This window comes from Lepidochelys kempii, chromosome 12, assembly GCF_965140265.1.
Source record: "Lepidochelys kempii isolate rLepKem1 chromosome 12, rLepKem1.hap2, whole genome shotgun sequence".
NCBI classification, from domain to species: Eukaryota; Metazoa; Chordata; order Testudines; family Cheloniidae; genus Lepidochelys; species Lepidochelys kempii.
In genome coordinates, this window is record NC_133267.1 from 5,025,119 (window position 1) to 5,043,289 (window position 18,171).

Genomic DNA, 18,171 nt, shown 5'->3' on the forward strand with positions numbered 1-18,171 from the left:
CCATTCACAAGAGTCCTCCAACACTGCCAGAAATCTGGTGCTCAGATCTCATGTTCTTGGATGACACCTTCTCACATTTCTTCGCTAGTCCCCCAGTGAGGCCTCTAGCAAAAAGAGGCCTTCCAATGTCACTGACGCTTCCCATGTAAACACGAGTGGAAAAAAATCTTTATTGGGGGGATTAAAATCCTTCTTACAGCTGAGGAATGGACAAGGGCAAAGGCATTTTTACAGGCGCTGTCTAGACAAAGGGTGGGAAGCAACTAAGCAGCTGATTGAGTTCTGGTGCAGAGTGTGCTGACCAGAGTGCCTGCTCGTGAGGAAATATTGCACTGTCGGAAGCTTTTCAGGGCATGCAGCCTACATTTGATTTCTTTAATACTATCCAGTCCCCTCTCACCGATTAGGGAAGTCAATCCTAGCTGTGTGGTTTCCCCACTGCCCAGGTCCTACAGTGATGAGCACAGTGTAAGAACCGATACAGACGAGAACAGACCCGGTAAGCCTTCATCCTCTCCTGGAGTGCAGCGCTCCCTTCCACCCTCCCTGACCAATCTGCGGCTGCCTCCTAGGGTTTTAACATATGATCTGCAGACTTCACAGTCCTCTCAGTGATTCCTATAGAAACATTTCTGTTCTCCATCTTGGATTTGGGCTGTTTAAATATCTTCCATCATCCTTCCTTTCCCCAGCCCTCCCTCCACAACAGCATGTATAAAAAACAACCCCCAAAGCACCTCTGGTGCTAGTTTCCTCCCGTGGCATTGCATGCATCTTAGCTATTGTCCCCTCCCCCCACCCTCACCGCTGCATGTCCTACTGCAGGAATCCACACACAACCAGCTCTCCCTTTGCAGGACCCACTTCTGAATGGATGGGAGGAAGCTTCCTCCAGGTGAGGACTGACCTGCTGAACAGTCACAAAATGAATAATAAATACACAGACCCCATGGCACCCTGAATGCTTTGGACGGCTGCAGTCAGACACGCACACAGGACAACTCCCTTTTGTGCCCAAGGCTTCCTGGCACAAAAGGCAGTGTGGCCTGGGAAGTGGGACTCTGCCACAGGGGCAGGTAGGTCAGGACCCTGCAGACCAGGTCAGTCCGGCAGCAACTGCTCTAGCTCTTCCTCATTCAGTCTGTTGGTGGCGATGATGTGGTCAAGCTGCTGTCTGTACCGTTCCATGTCCTGCATGAAATGGGGGATTCGCGCCTTCTCTAGAACACCGAATTCCTTCAGCTGATTCACATCTTCATAGGAGACCTGGTGGAAAGAAAACAGATGTTTCAGGCCCTCAGGCCAGCCACCCAAGGGGATCTCTGCACACCCGCAGATTCACTCACCTCCTGCTCTATTGTGGGAGGGCTGCTAATTGTTAACTACACTAGCCCGGGCCTTACTGATAGGGCACCGCATGGTAGCAAGAATGGATGGAACGTTCCCAGGAATTCCAGGCACCTGAGCTACACGGTCACTCTCCAGCCAGGAGGGATGGGCTATGAACCACCAGCTCCAGACTCTCTGGTCTAGGGCAATGTGAAGGGGTCATGGAGATGCTTCCAACAGATACTTGTTTCTCACTGCAGTGCATGAGACAACGAGCTGTTGCCCCTTGGCTCAGCAGGTGCAGATATTTGGGTCTGGCAGGTCAGTTTCCCATTTGGAGCAGAAATTGCTGATATGGAGGCAGGTGAGACAGAGCACAGGCAACCCCCTCTAGCAGACACCTTCTCTCAGGTCCCACAAACAGCGGCTCATCTGGACTGACAGGAACTTTGCTTGAGCCCTTGAACTTGCACCTGGTGGGGGCTGCAGTGAGGGCAAGGTACAGGGTGGGATGGCACTGCCTTGCTCAGCCATAGAACAAACCGACGTAAGCACATCCTTATCCCTGTGACAGGGACCAGAGCACCTACTGTAGGCCTAAATCAGCAAATGTATCGAAATAAGCCAAGCAGCAAGAAACTGGGGTCAGGCCAGAGCTTCTGAAATACACATTAGTCTCTGAATGCCCAGGCCAAGCCAAACCAAAGAAGGACTGAGAGAGTCTCTCAGGTGTGGTGACTTTCTTGGGAGACTGCCCAAGTAGGCTGGTTAATTTGCTGGGTTTTGTCACCTCACACTGATGGTATCTATCTTTGTGATCAGGAAAAACGCAGGCCCAGGGTAGCAAGTGCCACCTGTGTCTAAAAGCTCTTCTGTGTGGCACAGATATGGGAGCTCAACACGACTGGTTCCACCAGGCTGAGAACCAATGCTGACATGGCCAGGCTTGAGCTATCAAAATTAGCACGGGGTGAGCCTGTCCGAAGCTGCTCAAATCTCAGCACCATATGGAGGGGGAAGGGGACTGTATAGAGAAGTTTCCCTGTCCAGGAGAGTAGAAAGGTGTCTGACAAAGCACCTGGGCTGCAGCCTGCTCTGGAACAGAACTGCTGACACTTCCTGTTCCCTCAGGTGGTGGACAGGTCTATTGCTGGCATTTCCCACATCCAGAAAATGGTCTCCGGGATGGTGAGTCCGAGGGACCGTTTGTGATCTCTGCTGAGATGGTTCACTAGACATTTCTGGGAGCTGGGAGGAGGATGCTTTGAGCATTAGTCCATTCTTGATGCAGAAAGCCCACAGGTTCATTGGACAGGCACCTCTCTGCTTGTTTAACCAGACCGTCGCAGCAGTGTTCTCCATGAGCACTTGCGCAGAACAACCTTTGATGTGAGGCAGATACGCTTGACAGGCCAGGTGAATAGCTGAAAGCTCTCAAACACTGATGGTGGAGAGAGAGATCCTGAGCTGACCAGAGACCCTGAGTCTGACCTCCCTGGCCAATAGATGAAGCTTCTGTGATTAGGGTCACTGAGGGCAGGGTTGGGGAAAAGGGAACCCGTTGTATACACTGGCAAGGTCCAGCCACCAGTCCAGGGATGACAAGACACTTGCATGTACGTGAGTCAGCATGTCCCGTGGATGCTGAGTGGGACAGCAGGCAGACTTCAACCACCTCTGCAGGACTCTGCGGAGAAGTCTGGCATGCTGAGCCACATACATGCAAGCTGTCACGTGACCTAGAAGTCTCAGGGAACTCCTCACTGTCATATGAGCATACACTTTGCAGTCTTTGTATGAGTCCGATACTATCTGAAACCTGGCCTGAGGTACAGAGGCGCTCGGTGTGATCTGCTCAAGAGACACTCCTGTGAATTCAACTCTCTGTACAGGGAGAAAAGAGTTACTGTGACACTGAGACACATTGGTGCCAGCCAGCAAAGGGGTCACTGTCCTTTAGAAGCAATGCCTGTCTCAGACCTGACAAACTCACTATGCCTAATACACTGCTTTCAAGGTATTTATTAAAGAAGGGCAGCTTATGAGGTCTCTGCTGAAAACTTGTAACTTATCAATCCTCAATCATTGCAAGATATGTGCACTGGTTTTACTTAAGGGATAATGTAACTAGATTGAAAATTAGGCCCTTATGGGTCTTGAGGAAAGTGAGTCAACTGGGAATAATGTGTCTTGGTGACAGCTCATTAAAGTGGGAAGGGGTTGCCACCCCCCCTTGCTGGCTAGCCAATTACATAATGTATAGTGCTGTTGTCCACCATTGCAGCAGCCCAAACAGTCAGTGGCAAACCATCAAAGATAAACTATAAGCCCACTGAAGTGAGATGGGATGCTATGGCAGCGAAGAGAGGGCCCTCCGCGTAAAGGCAAAGGACTGATTCAGTGTCTCACGGGGTGGAGAAAGACACGCTGCAGCATCCAGCCACTGAGAAAGAATCTGGCTGAGTGGGGATGCTGCATGGAAGATGCTGTCCTAGCTCCTGGGGACTTGCAAATGCTGCAAAAGACTGAACTTTCAGGAGAGAATCTACTTGATTGGCTAGAAAAGGTAACTAGTAATAAGTGTCAGCCCTAGTTTGTGTTTTATGGTTGTTTTATATGTAACCATTTTTTTCCATCGCTCACACTTGTTTCCATTCTCTCTCAAATAAATTTCTTCTTCATAGAAATTCAGGACAGGAAGGGACCTGGATAGATCATCTAGTCCAGTCCCCTGCACTGAGGCAGGACTAAATATTATCTAGGCATCCCTGGCAGGTGTTTGGCTAACCTGTTCTTAAAAACCTCTGACAACAGAGATTCCACAACCTCCTTAGGTTATCTGTTCCAGTGCTTAGCTACCCTTAAGTTAGGAAGTATTTCCTAATGTCCAACCTAAATCTCCCTTACTGCAGTTCAAGTCCATTGCTTTTTGTCCTGTCCTCGGTGGTTAAGAACAATTTTTCACCCTCCTCTTTATAACAACCTTCTATGTACTTGAAGACTGTTATCATTCCCACCCTTCCCCCAGTTTTCTCTTCTCCAGACTAAACAAACACAGTTTTTTCAGTCTTTCCTCACAGGTCATGTTTTCTAGACTGTTCATTATTTTTGTGGTTCTCCTCTGGACTTTCTCCAATTTGTCCACATCTTTCCCGAAGTCTGGTGCCCAGATTTGGACACAGTACTCCATTTGAAGCCTTACCAGTGTAGAATAGAGTGGAAGAATTACTTTTTGTGTCTTGCTGAACAACACTCTTGCTAATACATCCCAGAATGATGTTCACATTTTTCTAACACCGTTGACTCATATTTAGTTTGTGATCCACTATAACCCCCTCATCCCTTTCTGCAGTAATTTCCTATTTGGTATTTGTGCTAAATTCCATAATTCAAGAACAGGGTTAATGACCAAAACTGGGTTTTTCATGTTAATCTCCTGAGTATTTACATTAATCAAATAGCAAAGTTTACGATTATGTCCCTGAGACCAAGGGGAAGAACCCTAGTTATCGCACTGGCTGGGGGTGTAAAAACACCATATAAATAATCCATAAACCATGGCCCATCCTGCAGCGAACTGTTTCCATGTACTGATTTCACACCAGGAAGCAGGTTCTGTCCGTCACTCCAGGCTGTTACCTTGCCCAGTTCTGCCAGCAACCGGAAGTCAATAGTCTGCCGATGCCTCAGGATCCGGAGAATTCCATCCAGATACACTTGATCCTTACTGAAACAGCCTGGAAGAGAGTAAGGAGGAGAAGTGCTAGCTGCTGTGGACCTAATTTTCATCCCACCCTGGTGCAAATCAACGGCATTTCAACAGACGTCAGCTGGGGTGTGACTGCACTTGGAGCGAGGGGTGCAGTGCCCAGCTCACACAGAGGTACCGTGCTGGCTCTCATCAGCTAAAAGGATCATAGTGCAGCTGCAGCAGCACGGCAGTGGCAAGGGCTGGCTGCCCCAAGTACAAACCCGTCCAGGCCCCCTGGGTATGTACATGGGGCAGCCAGTGCACTGCAGCTACACTGCTACTTGTAACGTGCTGGCTCGATGAGCACTACCGTGGGTATGTCTACACAAGCTCAGCATTGCAGCTCCAGCTCCAAGTGTACACATTCCTTAGAGTTAGACTAGGAAAGAACTGGTGTAAGTGAATCATACAACCTCAGGGTTGGAAGGGACCTCAGGAGGTCATCTAGTCCCACCCCCTGCTCAAAGCAGGGCCAATCCCCAACTAAATCATCCTAGCCAGGGCTTTGTCAAGCCTGACCTTAAAAACCTCTTAAGGAAGGTGTCAAGGTTCCTTCCCCACTCTGAACTCTAGGGTACAGATGTGGGGACCTGCATGAAAACCTCCTAAGCTTACTTTTACCAGCTTAGGTTAAAACTTCCCCAAGGTACAAACTATTTTACCCTTTGCCCTTGGACTTTCGCTGCCACCACCAAACGTTTAACTGGTTATTGGGAAAGAGTTGTTTGGAAACATCTTTCCCCCCCAAATCCTCCCAACCCTTGCACCCCACTTCCTGGGGAAGGCTTGATAAAAATCCTCACCAATCTGCATAGGTGACCACAGACCCAAACCCTTGGATCTTAAGAACAATGAAAAAGAAATCAGTTTCTTAAAAGAAGAATTTTAATAGAAGAAAAAGTAAAAAAAAAATCACCTCTGTAAAATCAGGCTGGTAAATACCTTACAGGGTAATTAGATTCAAAACACAGAGAATCCCTCTAGGCAAAACCTTACGTTATAAAAAGACACAAAAACAGGAATATCCATTCCATTCAGCACAGCTTATTTCCTCAGCCATTTAAAGAAATCATAATCTAACGCATATCTAGCTAGATCTCTTACTAAGTTCTAAGACTACATTCCTGTCTGTTCCCGGCAAATGCATCACACAGCCAGACCCAGACCCTTTGTTTCTCCCCCCTCCAGCTTTGAAAGTACCTTGTCTCCTCATTAGTCACTGTGGTCAGGTGCCAGTGAGGTTATCCTAGCTTCTTAACCCTTTACAGGTGAAAGGGTTTTTCCTCTGGCCAGGAGGGCTTTTAAAGGTGTTTACCCTTCCCTTTATATTTATGACAGAAGGAGATTCCACCACCTCCGTAGGTAACCTATTCCAGTGCCAGTTGTGACCATGGCATCATAGAACATCAGGGTTGGAAGGGACCTCAGGAGGTCATCTAGTCCAACCCCCTGCTCAAAGCAGGACCAATCCCCAACTAAATCATCCCAGCCAGGGCTTTCTCAAGCCTGACCTTAAAAAACTTCTAAGGAAGGAGATTCCACCACCTCCCTAGGTAACGCATTCCAGTGTGTCACCACCCTCCTAGTGAAAAAGTTTTTCCTGATATCCAACCTAAACCTCCCCCACTGCAACTTGAGACCATTACTCCTTGTTCTGTCATCTGCTACCACTGAGAACAGTCTAGATCCATCCTCTTTGGAACCCCCTTGCAGGTAGTTGAAAGCAGCTATCAAATCCCCCCTCATTCTTCTCTTCCGTGGACTAAACATCCCCAGTTCCCTCAGCCTCTCCTCATAAGTCATGTGTTCCAGTTCCCGTATCATTTTTGTTGCCCTCTGGTGGACGCTTTCCAATTTTTCCACATACTTCTTGTAGTGTGGGACCCAAAACTGGACACAGTACTCCAGATGAGGCCTCACCAATGTCGAACAGAGGGGAACGATCACGTCCCTCGATCTGCTGGCAATGCCCCTACTTATACGTCCCAAAATGCCATTGGCCTTCTTGGCAACAATGGCAAAATGTTGACTCATATACAGCTTCTCATCCACTGTAACCCCTAGGTCCTTTTCTGCAGAACTGCTGCTGAGCCAGTCGGTCCCTAGTCTGTAGCGGCTCATGGGATTCTTCTGTCCTAAGTGCAGGACTCTGCACTTGTCCTTGTTGAACCTCATCAGATTTCTTTTGGCCCAATCCTCTCATTTGTCTAGGGCCCTCTGTATCCTATCTCTACCATCCAGCATATCTACCTCTCCTCCCAGTTTAGTGTCATCTGCAAACTTGCTGAGGGTGCAGTCCACGCCATCCTCCAGATCATTAATGAAAATATTGAACAAAATCGGCCCCAGGACCGACCCTTGGGGCACTCCACTTGATACTGGCAATTAGACATGGAGCCATTGATCACTATGAGGTCAGAAGCAAGTGAAGTCAGAAGCAAGTCCAACGGGCCCAGGTCAGTACTAGGACCAGCGGTCTCCAATATATTTATTACTGACCTGGAAAAGGAGTGAAGAGTGAGGTAATGAAATCTGCTTAGGAGAAAATTAAAGCTATCACTGTAAACTATAAGGGGTTTCCTGGTCCTGCTTGCAGGTTAGGGGGCTCTGAGAGAAGCTACATGATCTGGTTTCTTCAGTCCAGTGGTTCTCAACTTGTGGTTCAGGGACCCCTAGGGGTCTGCAGACTATGGCTAAGATTTCCAAAGGGGTCCGCACCTCCATTTGAAAGTTTTAGGGGTCTACAAATGAAAAAAGGTTGAAAACCACTGTTCTAGACTCTCCTTTATGTCCTTTATACTCCAGCTCAGGTTTCTGTGGACAACACAAGCTTAAGCATGGTAAATGTTGTTTTTCCCACCAACGTTAGGAAAACAGCCCTGTTTATCAGTATCTTCTATAGCATACGCGTAAAAATACTGTTCAAGTCTCTGAATGTATGTTGCAAAATCTTCCTTCCCCCCCACCATTAAAGTGGAAACTCTCCATATTGTGGTAGGTAGCCATTTTATCTCTACTCTTCATTGTCCTCTTTTATTTTTCTTTCCTAAAGAAGCCGTCCCAGCTTTCTCTGTTATGTTCACAGCACACACACAAAAGTAGAAGAAAAACAGAAATACTCTTTCTGCAGGCTGCCATGTAATGCTACTTCATTTCTTAGGCTATGTCTACACTTCGAGCTGGGGTGTAGCTTGATGAGAGACAGGGTGCTAAAAACAGAGCGTAGCTGTAGCAGCGTGAGCTGCAGGATGGACCAGCCACCTTTAAGTATGTACCTGTCTGAAAGTCTAGGCACATACTCAGGATGCCTAGCTCATGGCTACACTTGATTTTTAGTGTGCTCGCTGGGTGTGCGCTACCATGAGCATATCTCCTTGAGCTGGGACTCACCCCCCTAGCTGCATGTGTAGATGTACCCGTAGAGTCCAGATCTCAAACCCAAAACAATAAAAAAAAAAAAAAAAAAAAACAGAGAGAGACAAAGCAGGCTGCTCCCTAAGACAGTGAGAGGCCCAACTCACCTCACTTCGCTCTAGGCTGGCTCTCCACAGACTGACTGCTGCTATGCCCAGATCACACACTTCCCTACCGAGCCCCCTAGCCTGCAAGCAGGAGCAGGAAACCCGTTATAATTGAAAGTGGTAGTGCTGGTAATGGTAACACAGTTTTCAATACCCCCCAGGTGACACACTAGCAGAGGACTCTTTAATCTAGCAAATAAAGTCAGAACAAAATCCAAGGGCTGGCAGTTGAAACTAGATGAGGGGTAATTAACAATTGAAAACACTGACACAGAGGCATGGTGGATTCACTGTCACCTGGAGTCTTTAAACAAAGACATGGGCAGCTGCTCAAATGTATTCCAGTGCCTAGCTCCCAGTAAAACCAATGGGAGTCAAGTGCCTCAGTCCCTCTGAGTGATGGGTCTGCTACAGGGATCCCTGGTGACATTCTCCAGCTGTGTATGCAGGAGGGCAGAAGGGATGGTCACAGTGACCCCTCCTGGCCTTAAAACTATAAATCTATGAAAAGCATGAGCAGCAGCAGCGCTCTTTGTAATCGTAGTATTTCAACGACTGTCTACAAGGGTTCTGGGTGTTAAGTGTCAGTATTTGTCTGACAAGTGGACTGGGTGGTTCCTCGGTCTGTGACAATGATTGGGAGCTGTTACAATCACCCACGTTCAGGGCTCCGGTTACCGTAGTGCTGCCTTGGACTCTGTGTAACGCTTCTTGAAAAGCCCTGGAGAGACCCAACTCTGCAAGTGCTTCAGCAAAAAGCGAGGCTGAGGTGCCGGCATGGGGGTGTCAGAGGAGTTGTACACAGAGGGTCCATATCCCACATTACATCTAGTCAGTTTCACTGTTACCCCTCTGCAGTCAGCCAGTTTCTCCTCTGGCTCATGTGGGTCTCTCACACAGCCAAATGACAGGGGCAGAATGGCTGGGCTAGGACCTGAGGCTACTTTTTAAACTCATTTTTGCACAGGTCTTAAAGGGATAGTGTCACCTCCAAAGCTAGTCAGAGCAACACAAGAAAGGGAGAACTCTTCAGAGAAGACACCCCCCACCAGGGTGCCCCCTTCAACAGCCATGTGAGCTCAGGTTAGAAAGGAGCTGCTGGCAGGGGCCACCACGGACTCAACCAGCCAGAGCAGGGCCCAGCTGTGACACCATGGCCTTGTACAGTTCTCATTCTGGACCCTGTGCTGATGGGTGTCCACACCATCCCCCTCCTGCCACCTGTTCTCCATGCTCACCCTCCCTTTCCTGCCAATCCCCACCTAAAACAGCAAATCCCCAGCTTGCGGCACTGAGCTGCCATTTGCGGCCCCCACATTGCTCGCTCTGCTGGTGTGGTCCAGTCCTGCACACACACAGCGAGAGACCCTCCATGCTCTGATGAGACACGCTGGAACATAGGGGAGGAGAACAGAGATTCACCCCTGGGCAGTAGCAGAGCTAGGAACAGACCCCAGGTCTCCAGCCTCCCAGCCCAGTGTCTTAACCACCAAGTCCCGTTCCCACCCATGGGCCTGGCTCTGCAGTGGAGCTATCTCCCACCTGGCTGTGAGGTGTCAGTCTGGCCTCGTTTTGCCCGCACGCAGTAGTCCCACCGGACTCTGGCATCTTGGACGTACTGCTCCAAGTGCTGGAAGAGCACGCTGAAGGACATGTGACGGGCCTGGTGGACGGTGTAGTACAGCAGTGCTGCCCGCCACAGAAAGGGCTGCTTACGGAAGAGGACGCTATGCAGACTAGCCAGGCCTTCTTCTGTGGGGTTAGCAGGCTTCAGGCCATACTGCTTACGGCCCTCCATGCTGTGCCAAGGCTGGCGGGCATTATTCACCCCACGGATGTAATGAGTGCCTAGAGAAGACAAGGGAGAGAAATTAGTCAGCCTCAACCCATGTCTCACACACCCTGTGCAAAGCCCCTGGGCAATGGGGCTAGGAAATCAGGAGCATTGGGGGTAAATCGTTCCCCACATTGATAAGGGACATGGCAAACTCCCCCTACCCCACAGCTACTCTTTCAGCAGATAAAAGTCTAACAAAAGCGTGTCTCTCTCACCAACAGAAGTTGGTCCAGTAGAAGGCATTACCTCACCCATCTCGTCTCTCTGACAAAACCTCTGACATTTGATCTTCCCCTTCAGAGCTCAGGAGCACAGCAGCTACTAACTGTGCTCTAGGACTGGTGGCAGGAGGGCTGGAATAATACTCCATTAATCCTTTGATATCTAAGCTGTCCCCCAGGGCCAGATGGCTTCACTGCTGAGTTTAACAAACTTTTACAAAATCTAAGCTCCATGGTGCAATAAGCAGAAATTAACAACCCTCCCTCAGGCCTCTCTCTAGAGCAGTGGTTCTCAATCAGAGATCCGGGGCCCTCTGGGGGGGGCAGTGAGCAGGTTTCAGGGGGATCCGCCAAGCAGGGCCAGTGTTAGACTTACTGGGGCCCAGGGCAGAAAGCTGAAGCACCACTGTGCAGGGTGGAAGCCAGGAGCCCTGAGCCATGCCACCTGGAGCTGAAGCCTGAGGAACATAGCTCTGCAGGGTCCCCTGTGGTTTGGGGCCCTGCTTGCTACCCTCTAACGTTGGCTCTGGCTTTTATAAGGCATTGGTGGGCTGTGGAGTTTTTATAGCATTTTGGGGGGACCTCAGAAGGAAAAAGGTTGAGAACCCCTGCTCTAGAGCCCCCCACCCCCACTTGCACTTGGGACTCCTTGATCGTCAGGCTTCTCCTTGCCACCTCCCCTCCTGCCCCTGACAAAGCACCTCCTGGGAGGGGACACCTTTGTCTGGACCCTTCTGGCTGAGAGCTCTGAAAGGTCTTTCAGCGGACACTGAATGAATCAGGGTCCTGTGGAAAACGTAGCATGTGACCCTGTAATTAAAGCCTGTATCCTAATGCATACGCACAAAGAGACCGAAGGGAGGTTGGGGGGGAGCCCTAATTCTGGTGCTTCTGAACTTTTGAGAGCTTGATTTTGCAACCCTAGCTGGATGTGTGTACCTATAGCGGCAGCGCTCCTGCCCTGCCCTGCCCTGCCCTAACACCTTTTCAACTCATTCCAGCACGCACGCTAACCCTCCCGAGCCGCAATGGGCACGGCAGAGGGTGCTTCGGCTCTTCCAGCCACCAGTGCCATGTGTTCAGTGCCACGTGGGCGGGAGGGCTCCCGCTCCCCAATGGACAGGGCTTCAAAGAGGGCTCTGTGCTTGCTGCCAAGGGGCAATGCCCCCATGGGGATCACAGAGGCCTTCAAAGAAGAAAGGGCCATTTTGCAATGAAAAAAATGTCCACTGTGAAAAATTCCGAGCAGTTTTTCTTGGCGTCCCACCCCTGCCTGCTGCCCTAAACAACCCCCTCTGTGCCTCCCTCCATCGGCATTCTCCATGTAGTGCCGAGTCCTCACCCCCACCGTTGTGCAGAGCCAGCTCCAAGGGGTCCTGGCATTGGAGCCGACCAGGCTCTGCAGCTCCTCACCACCTCTGGCTCTTCTCCTCCCTCCCTCCTATCAGCAGTAGCTTGGAGAGGTTGAGGTGCTCCCAGGTCAGGGTGTTATTTCCAGTGTGGTTACCCCAGAGGTCAATAGAGAAGGACGGCTGCCTCCTGGCTCTGTGACATGATGGGCTCCAGCCTCCTTCTGCCCACCCCACCCCGCAAAGGCCATGCAACATGCTGATCCATTTTATTCCCTTTCAACAGCAGGAGCGTTAGTTCCTGGTGAGTCCCTGCGTGGCTCAACATCCCCGGCGCCCCGCATGGCCCATGCCTCCAACCCAGCTCTGACCTATTTCATGGCGCAGCATGCCCTCCAGCCAGTATTGCCGGGCTCCAGACAGGTTGATTGCCAGGGTGGGCCGGCTGTTCTCCACCATCATCACGGCTTGGGACAGCAGGTCCTCAGTCAGATGAACGACCACCTGGGGGCAGATGGAGAATGAGAGTCAGGATGATCATGTTAGTGATCAATGGCTCCATGTCTACCTGGCAGCCGGTATCAAGTGGAGTGCCCCAAGGGTCGGTCCTCGGGCCGGTTTTGTTCAATATCTTCATAAATGATCTGGAGGATGGTGTGGATTACACCCTCAGCAAGTCTGCAGATGACACTAAACTGTGAGGAGAGGTAGATACGCTGGAGAGTAGGGATAGGATACAGAGGGACCTAGACAAATGAGAGGATTGGGCCAAAAGAAATCTGATGAGGTTCAATAAGGACAAGTGCAGAGTCCTGCACTTAGGACGGAAGAATCCCTTGCACCGCTACAGACTAGGGACCAACTGGCTCAGCAGCAGTTCTGCAGAAAAGGACCTAGGGGTTACAGTGGACGAGAAGCTGTATATGAGTCAACATTTTGCCGTTGTTGCCAAGAAAGCCAATGGCATTTTGGGATGTATAAGTAGGGGCATTGCCAGCAGATCGAGGGACGTGATCGTTCCCCTCTATTCGACATTGGTGAGGCCTCATCTGGAGTACTGTGTCCAGTTTTGGGCCCCACACTACAAGAAGGATGTGGAAAAATTGGAAAGCGTCCACCAGAGGGCAACAAAAATGATACGGGAACTGGAACACATGACTTATGAGGAGAGGCTGAGGGAACTGGGATTGTTTAGTCCGCGGAAGAGAAGAATGAGGGGGGATCTGATAGCTGCTTTCAACTACCTGCAAGGGGGTTCCAAAGAGGATGGCTCTAGACTGTTCTCAGTGGTAGCAGATGACAGGACAAGGAGTAATGGTCTCAAGTTGCAGTGGGGGAGGTTTAGGTTGGATATTAGGAAAAACTTTTTCACTAGGAGGGTGGTGAAACACTGGAATGCCTAGGGAGGTGGTGGAATCTCCTTCCTTAGAAGTATTTAAGGTCAGGCTTGACAAAGCCCTGGCTGGGATGATTTTGTTGGGGATTGGTCCTGCTTTGAGCAGGGGGTTGGACTAGATGACCTCCTGAGGTCCCTTCCAACCCTGATGTTCTATGATGGCATGGTCATACTGGCAGCCCCATGCACACCTTTATGATACTGTGCACTCCCAGGAGGACTATCAAAATTTAAAAGTGGGCCATTATAAGACAAAAGCTTTGTTAACTGCTCAGTCCACTCATGCTGGCCTTGTCCCATGGTTTTGAATGCTGGGAGAGGGAAACAGAAATAGGTGATGGGGAGATTTTTCATCTCTTCACTGTTTGAACTCTCACAGAGCCAGAGAAGCCAAACTGAAGCCAGAGATCCCCAGGAGCTACCTCCTGGGTCTGCCCTGAAAGACACTTTGAATTGACAGATCACTACAACTCTGTCACGCTCAGAATCTAGATGATAACTCATTTCTGTGTGTTGTTTGCTTGCTTTAACCTGTAAGTACTCTCATTTCTTTTTCCTAGTTAATAAACTTTTAGATAGTTTATTACAGGATTGGGACAGGCATTGTCTTTGGTGTAAGATCTAGGTACCAATTTATCTGGGGTAAGTGACTGGTCTCTTGGGACTGGAAGCAGCCTGAATGTGGTGTAATTTTGGGTGTAAGTGACCATTTATCACTAAGTTCAGTTTGTCGGGGTGGCAAAATAGACTGGAGAGTCTCACGGGACTGTCCGTGCCCCCATGGGAAGACTGGTTTGGTGATCCAGGAGTTCACATTTGGTACTGGGTTGGTGAAATCTAATTATAGAACATACCATCAGTTTGGGGTGTAATTAGACAGTCTGCCTTGAGGCAGTGTGACAACTTCTTCTTGGAGCAGTTAGTCCTGGAACCCACAAGGGGAGAGGCAATTCTTGATTTAGTCCTGAGTGGCACAGAATCTGGTCCAAGAGGTGAACATAGCTGGAACCGCTCAGTAATAGCAACCACAATGTAATTAAATTTAACAATCTTGTAGGGAGGAAAATACCAAAGAAACCCTCCACAGTAGCATTTAACTTCAAAAAGGGGGACTATACAAAAACGAAGAGTCTAGTTAAATGGAAATTAAAAGGAACAGTCACAAGAGTGAAATCCTTGCAAGCTGCATGGAAACTTTAAAAACACTATAACAGAAGCTCAAATTATATGTATAGCCCAAATAAAAACAAAACAGTAACAGGACCAAAAAATCTTCACCACTAAACAATAGAGTAAAAGAGGCAATTAGGGACAAAAAGGCATCCTTTCAAAATTGGAAGTCAAATCTTACTGAGGTAAATAGAAAGGAACATAAACTCTGGAAAGTCAAGTGTAGGTATAACTAGGCAGGCCAAAAACAGAATTTGAAGAGCAACTAGCAAAAGACACAAAAACTAACAGAAATTTTTCAAGTACATCAGAAGCAGAAAGCCTACCAAACAATCCATAGGGTTTGGATTGAGGTGGATGATTGAGGTGCTAAAGGGGCACTCAAAGAAGACAAGGCCATTGCAGAGAAGCTAAATGAATTCTTTACATCACTCTTCATAGCAGAGGGTGTGCGGGAGATTCCCACAATTGAGCCAGTCTTTTCAGGTGACAAATCTGAGGAACTGTCCCAGACTGAGGCATCAATAGAGAGGTTTGGGGATAAATTAAACAGTAATAAATCACCAGGATCAGATTAAACTAGCTAGAGACATAAAGAGTAACAAGAAAACATTCTACAGACACATTAGAAGCAAGAGGAAGATCAAGGACAGAGCAGGCCCATTATTCAATGAGAGGGGAAAGACAATAACAGAAAATGTGGAAATGGCGGAAAAGCTAAACGACTTGTTTGTTTCAGTTTTCACCAAAAAGGTTAGTAGCGATTGGACGTCTAACATAGTGAACGCCAGTGAAAGTATGGTAGGAGCTGAGGCTACATTAGGGAAAGAACAAGTTAAAAAAATTACTGAGATAAGTTAGATGTCTTCAAATCAGTAGGGCCTGATGAAATACATCCTTGAATACTCAAGGAGCTAACTGAGGAGATATCTGAGCCAGCCACAGATTATCTTCAAAAACTCATGGAAGACAGGCAAGATTCCAGGGGACTGGAAGAGGGCAAATATAGTGCTAATCTATAAAAAGGGGAATAAGGACAACCCAGGGAATTACAGACCAGTCAGCTTAACTTCAGTCCGGAATGATAATGGAGCAGATAATCAAGCAATCAGTTTGCAAATACCCAGAAGACAATAAGGTGATAAGTAACAGTCAGCACGGATTTGTCAAGAACAAATCACATCAAAGCAAACTAAGAACTTTCTTTGACAAAGTGACAAGCTTTATGGATGGGGGAAGGGGGGGGAAGGAGGGAAGCAGTAGAACTGGCCACCAGTTCTCACTCAAGTTTTGCCAGTGGGGTTTGAATTCACAGTGGAATTCTGAAAGCTGGCATGGATTCTGGTATCACTACATGGAAACCCCGCATTATAGTCCCTCTGCTGAATTCTCTTTTTGAGCTGCTTCTAGCTTACATCATTCTTCACTGACAAAAGTCAAATCACCTGCTAGGATCAGAGTTCTCTCTTGTAAGACCAAATCTTTCGGTCTTTGTTTTGCGGTGAGGAAGAGAGCTGTACCCTGGTAGACTGCAGTCTAGGTCCAAGTGCCCTGGACTTAGCTGCGTTACCTCAGGCAGCTCCCTTGCCCTCTCTGCTGTGCCTCAGGTTTCCACTCTGCAAATGGAGGGTGATGACAAATCTATAAAGTACTCTGGGAGTTGGTGATGAAGTTTGCTGTGTGTCATAAGGAGAAAGTGTCATTCAGTCTTTGCAGCAACAGGAACAGAATCTCCACAAAGGAGATTCTGAGACTGGGATGTGGGTCCTTCTAATTGTTAATGGCAGAAGTGCTTTTGTAGTTTTCAGGCGGCTTGTATCAGGTGGCACAGTGATAAGATGTTAGCTTCAGAACACATCTCTGTCATTCAGAAGCTGCTAAAGCTGGCCACCTCATTTTGGAGTCAAGAATTGTAACCAGCGATTCTGTGTCTGTGATTCAGTAGGAGAGAAATTCTACTTTAAACTCCTGGAATTTCTTCACTCCAAACAGAACGCTGTGTTACATCTGAGCACATTTTTTTACCTGCTTGATTTGAGGTTCTGAAAGTGCCTGGCTGGCCTTTTGGTCCCATCTGCCATTTGTGACCAACCCCACTTCTCCCCATAGGTGAGGCTCCACTGGAGTTCCACCTTGACATCAAACTCTACCAGCACCTTCAAAGAAATGAGGATATTGGTCTGCCTCAAATGTCTTGTGACATTCTTCACTCTTATCCATTCTGAACAATCATAGTGCTGGGTTTTGGTTTGTGGGATGTTTACTATAGACAGGACAGAAGTTTTCCAGTTAATGAAGTAACCCAGGTTCACTAGGATCTCAACAGTGTCTTGTGACATTCTTAGTAACTCTATTTTCTCTGGTAGAGGCCTTAGAGGCTAATCTCTATGACGCACTTGTGAGAAAACCCTTCTTTCCCAGGGACACAGACCCTTCAAACCACTGCAGGCACCAGGTCTCTCAAATGAGCTGCCTCATTTACACCTGTAGTAAGTATTTCATCCAGGCAGCCACAAGGACTCCATCACACTGGGTCCTTTCTGTGCAAAACCACAGCCAGCAGGTTGGCCGCCTCATACGGCAGCCTGTTATAATGGCCAATCCATTATGAGAATGCATTACAAGATTTTTAGATTCTTTGTGCACCATCTGCTGGTGAACTTGAAACAAACATGTGGCCCATTCCTGCTCTCTCTGACGGGAGCAGCAACATCGGCTCACCTAGCTTGGGGAACTTTTGTTCTAAGTCCAGCCAGATATTCCCAATTACCTTACAGTCCCCACAGCCAGAAACATGGCTAGCTTATACTGAAACATACTCTCTGGTGCTGCCCACTCCAAATTTTCCATAGGTGACTGGGCACTTTGGCTCACCAGCTCCCGGGTCAGAGCTTACACACGTTAACTTTGGCCCAGTTGTCTCAGCTTCATAGAAAGGCCAGCACGGGGTGAACACTGTGGCAGATCTAAGACAAACGTTCAAGGACATCAGATAGTGTATTTGCCTTTGTCTGATTAAGCATAAGCCCGTTAGCCAGTAACTGATCAATGATGGACCTGTTACAATGAGAACATATTTCAGAGGAACAGCCGTGTTAGTCTGTATTCGCAAAAAGAAAAGGAGTACTTGTGGCACCTTAGAGACTAACCAATTTATTTGAGCATGAGCTTTCGTGAGCTACAGCTCACTTCATCAGATGTTTACCGTGGAAACTGCAGCAGACTTTATATACACACAGAAATCATGAAACAATACCTCCTCCCACCCCACTGTCCTGCTGGTAATAGCTTATCTAAAGTGATCAACAGGTGGGCCATTTCCAGCACAAATCCAGGTTTTCTCACCCTCCACCCCCCCACACAAATTCACTCTCCTGCTGGTGCTAGCCCATCCAAAGTGACAACTCTTTACATAATCAAGTCGGGCTATTTCCTGCATAGATCAAGGTTTTCTCACATCCCCCCCACCCCCATACACACACAAACTCACTCTCCTGCTGGTAATAGCTCATCTAAACTGACCATTCTCCAGGTTTAAATCCAAGTTAAACCAGAACATCTGGGGGGGGGGGGGGGGGGGTAGGAAAAAACAAGAGG

The 18,171-nt window shown here is 48.3% G+C and overlaps 1 protein-coding gene across 5 annotated transcripts in view; it reads right to left on the bottom strand.

Annotated features, from left to right (window-relative positions):
* Window positions 1–150: 150 nt before the first annotated feature.
* MATCAP1 (microtubule associated tyrosine carboxypeptidase 1) overlaps window positions 151–18,171 on the bottom strand; it is a 56,065-nt gene continuing 38,044 nt past the window's right edge. For all 5 annotated transcript variants that reach the window (XM_073307268.1, XM_073307269.1, XM_073307270.1 and 2 more), the window contains exons 4-7: window positions 12,380–12,512; window positions 10,144–10,449; window positions 4,969–5,066; window positions 151–1,266 (exon numbers count right to left, since the gene is read on the bottom strand). In XM_073307268.1, the coding sequence (XP_073163369.1) occupies window positions 1,102–1,266; window positions 4,969–5,066; window positions 10,144–10,449; window positions 12,380–12,512 (702 nt within the window). In that variant the 3' untranslated portion in view covers window positions 151–1,101. The remainder of the gene's footprint in view (window positions 1,267–4,968; window positions 5,067–10,143; window positions 10,450–12,379; window positions 12,513–18,171) is intronic.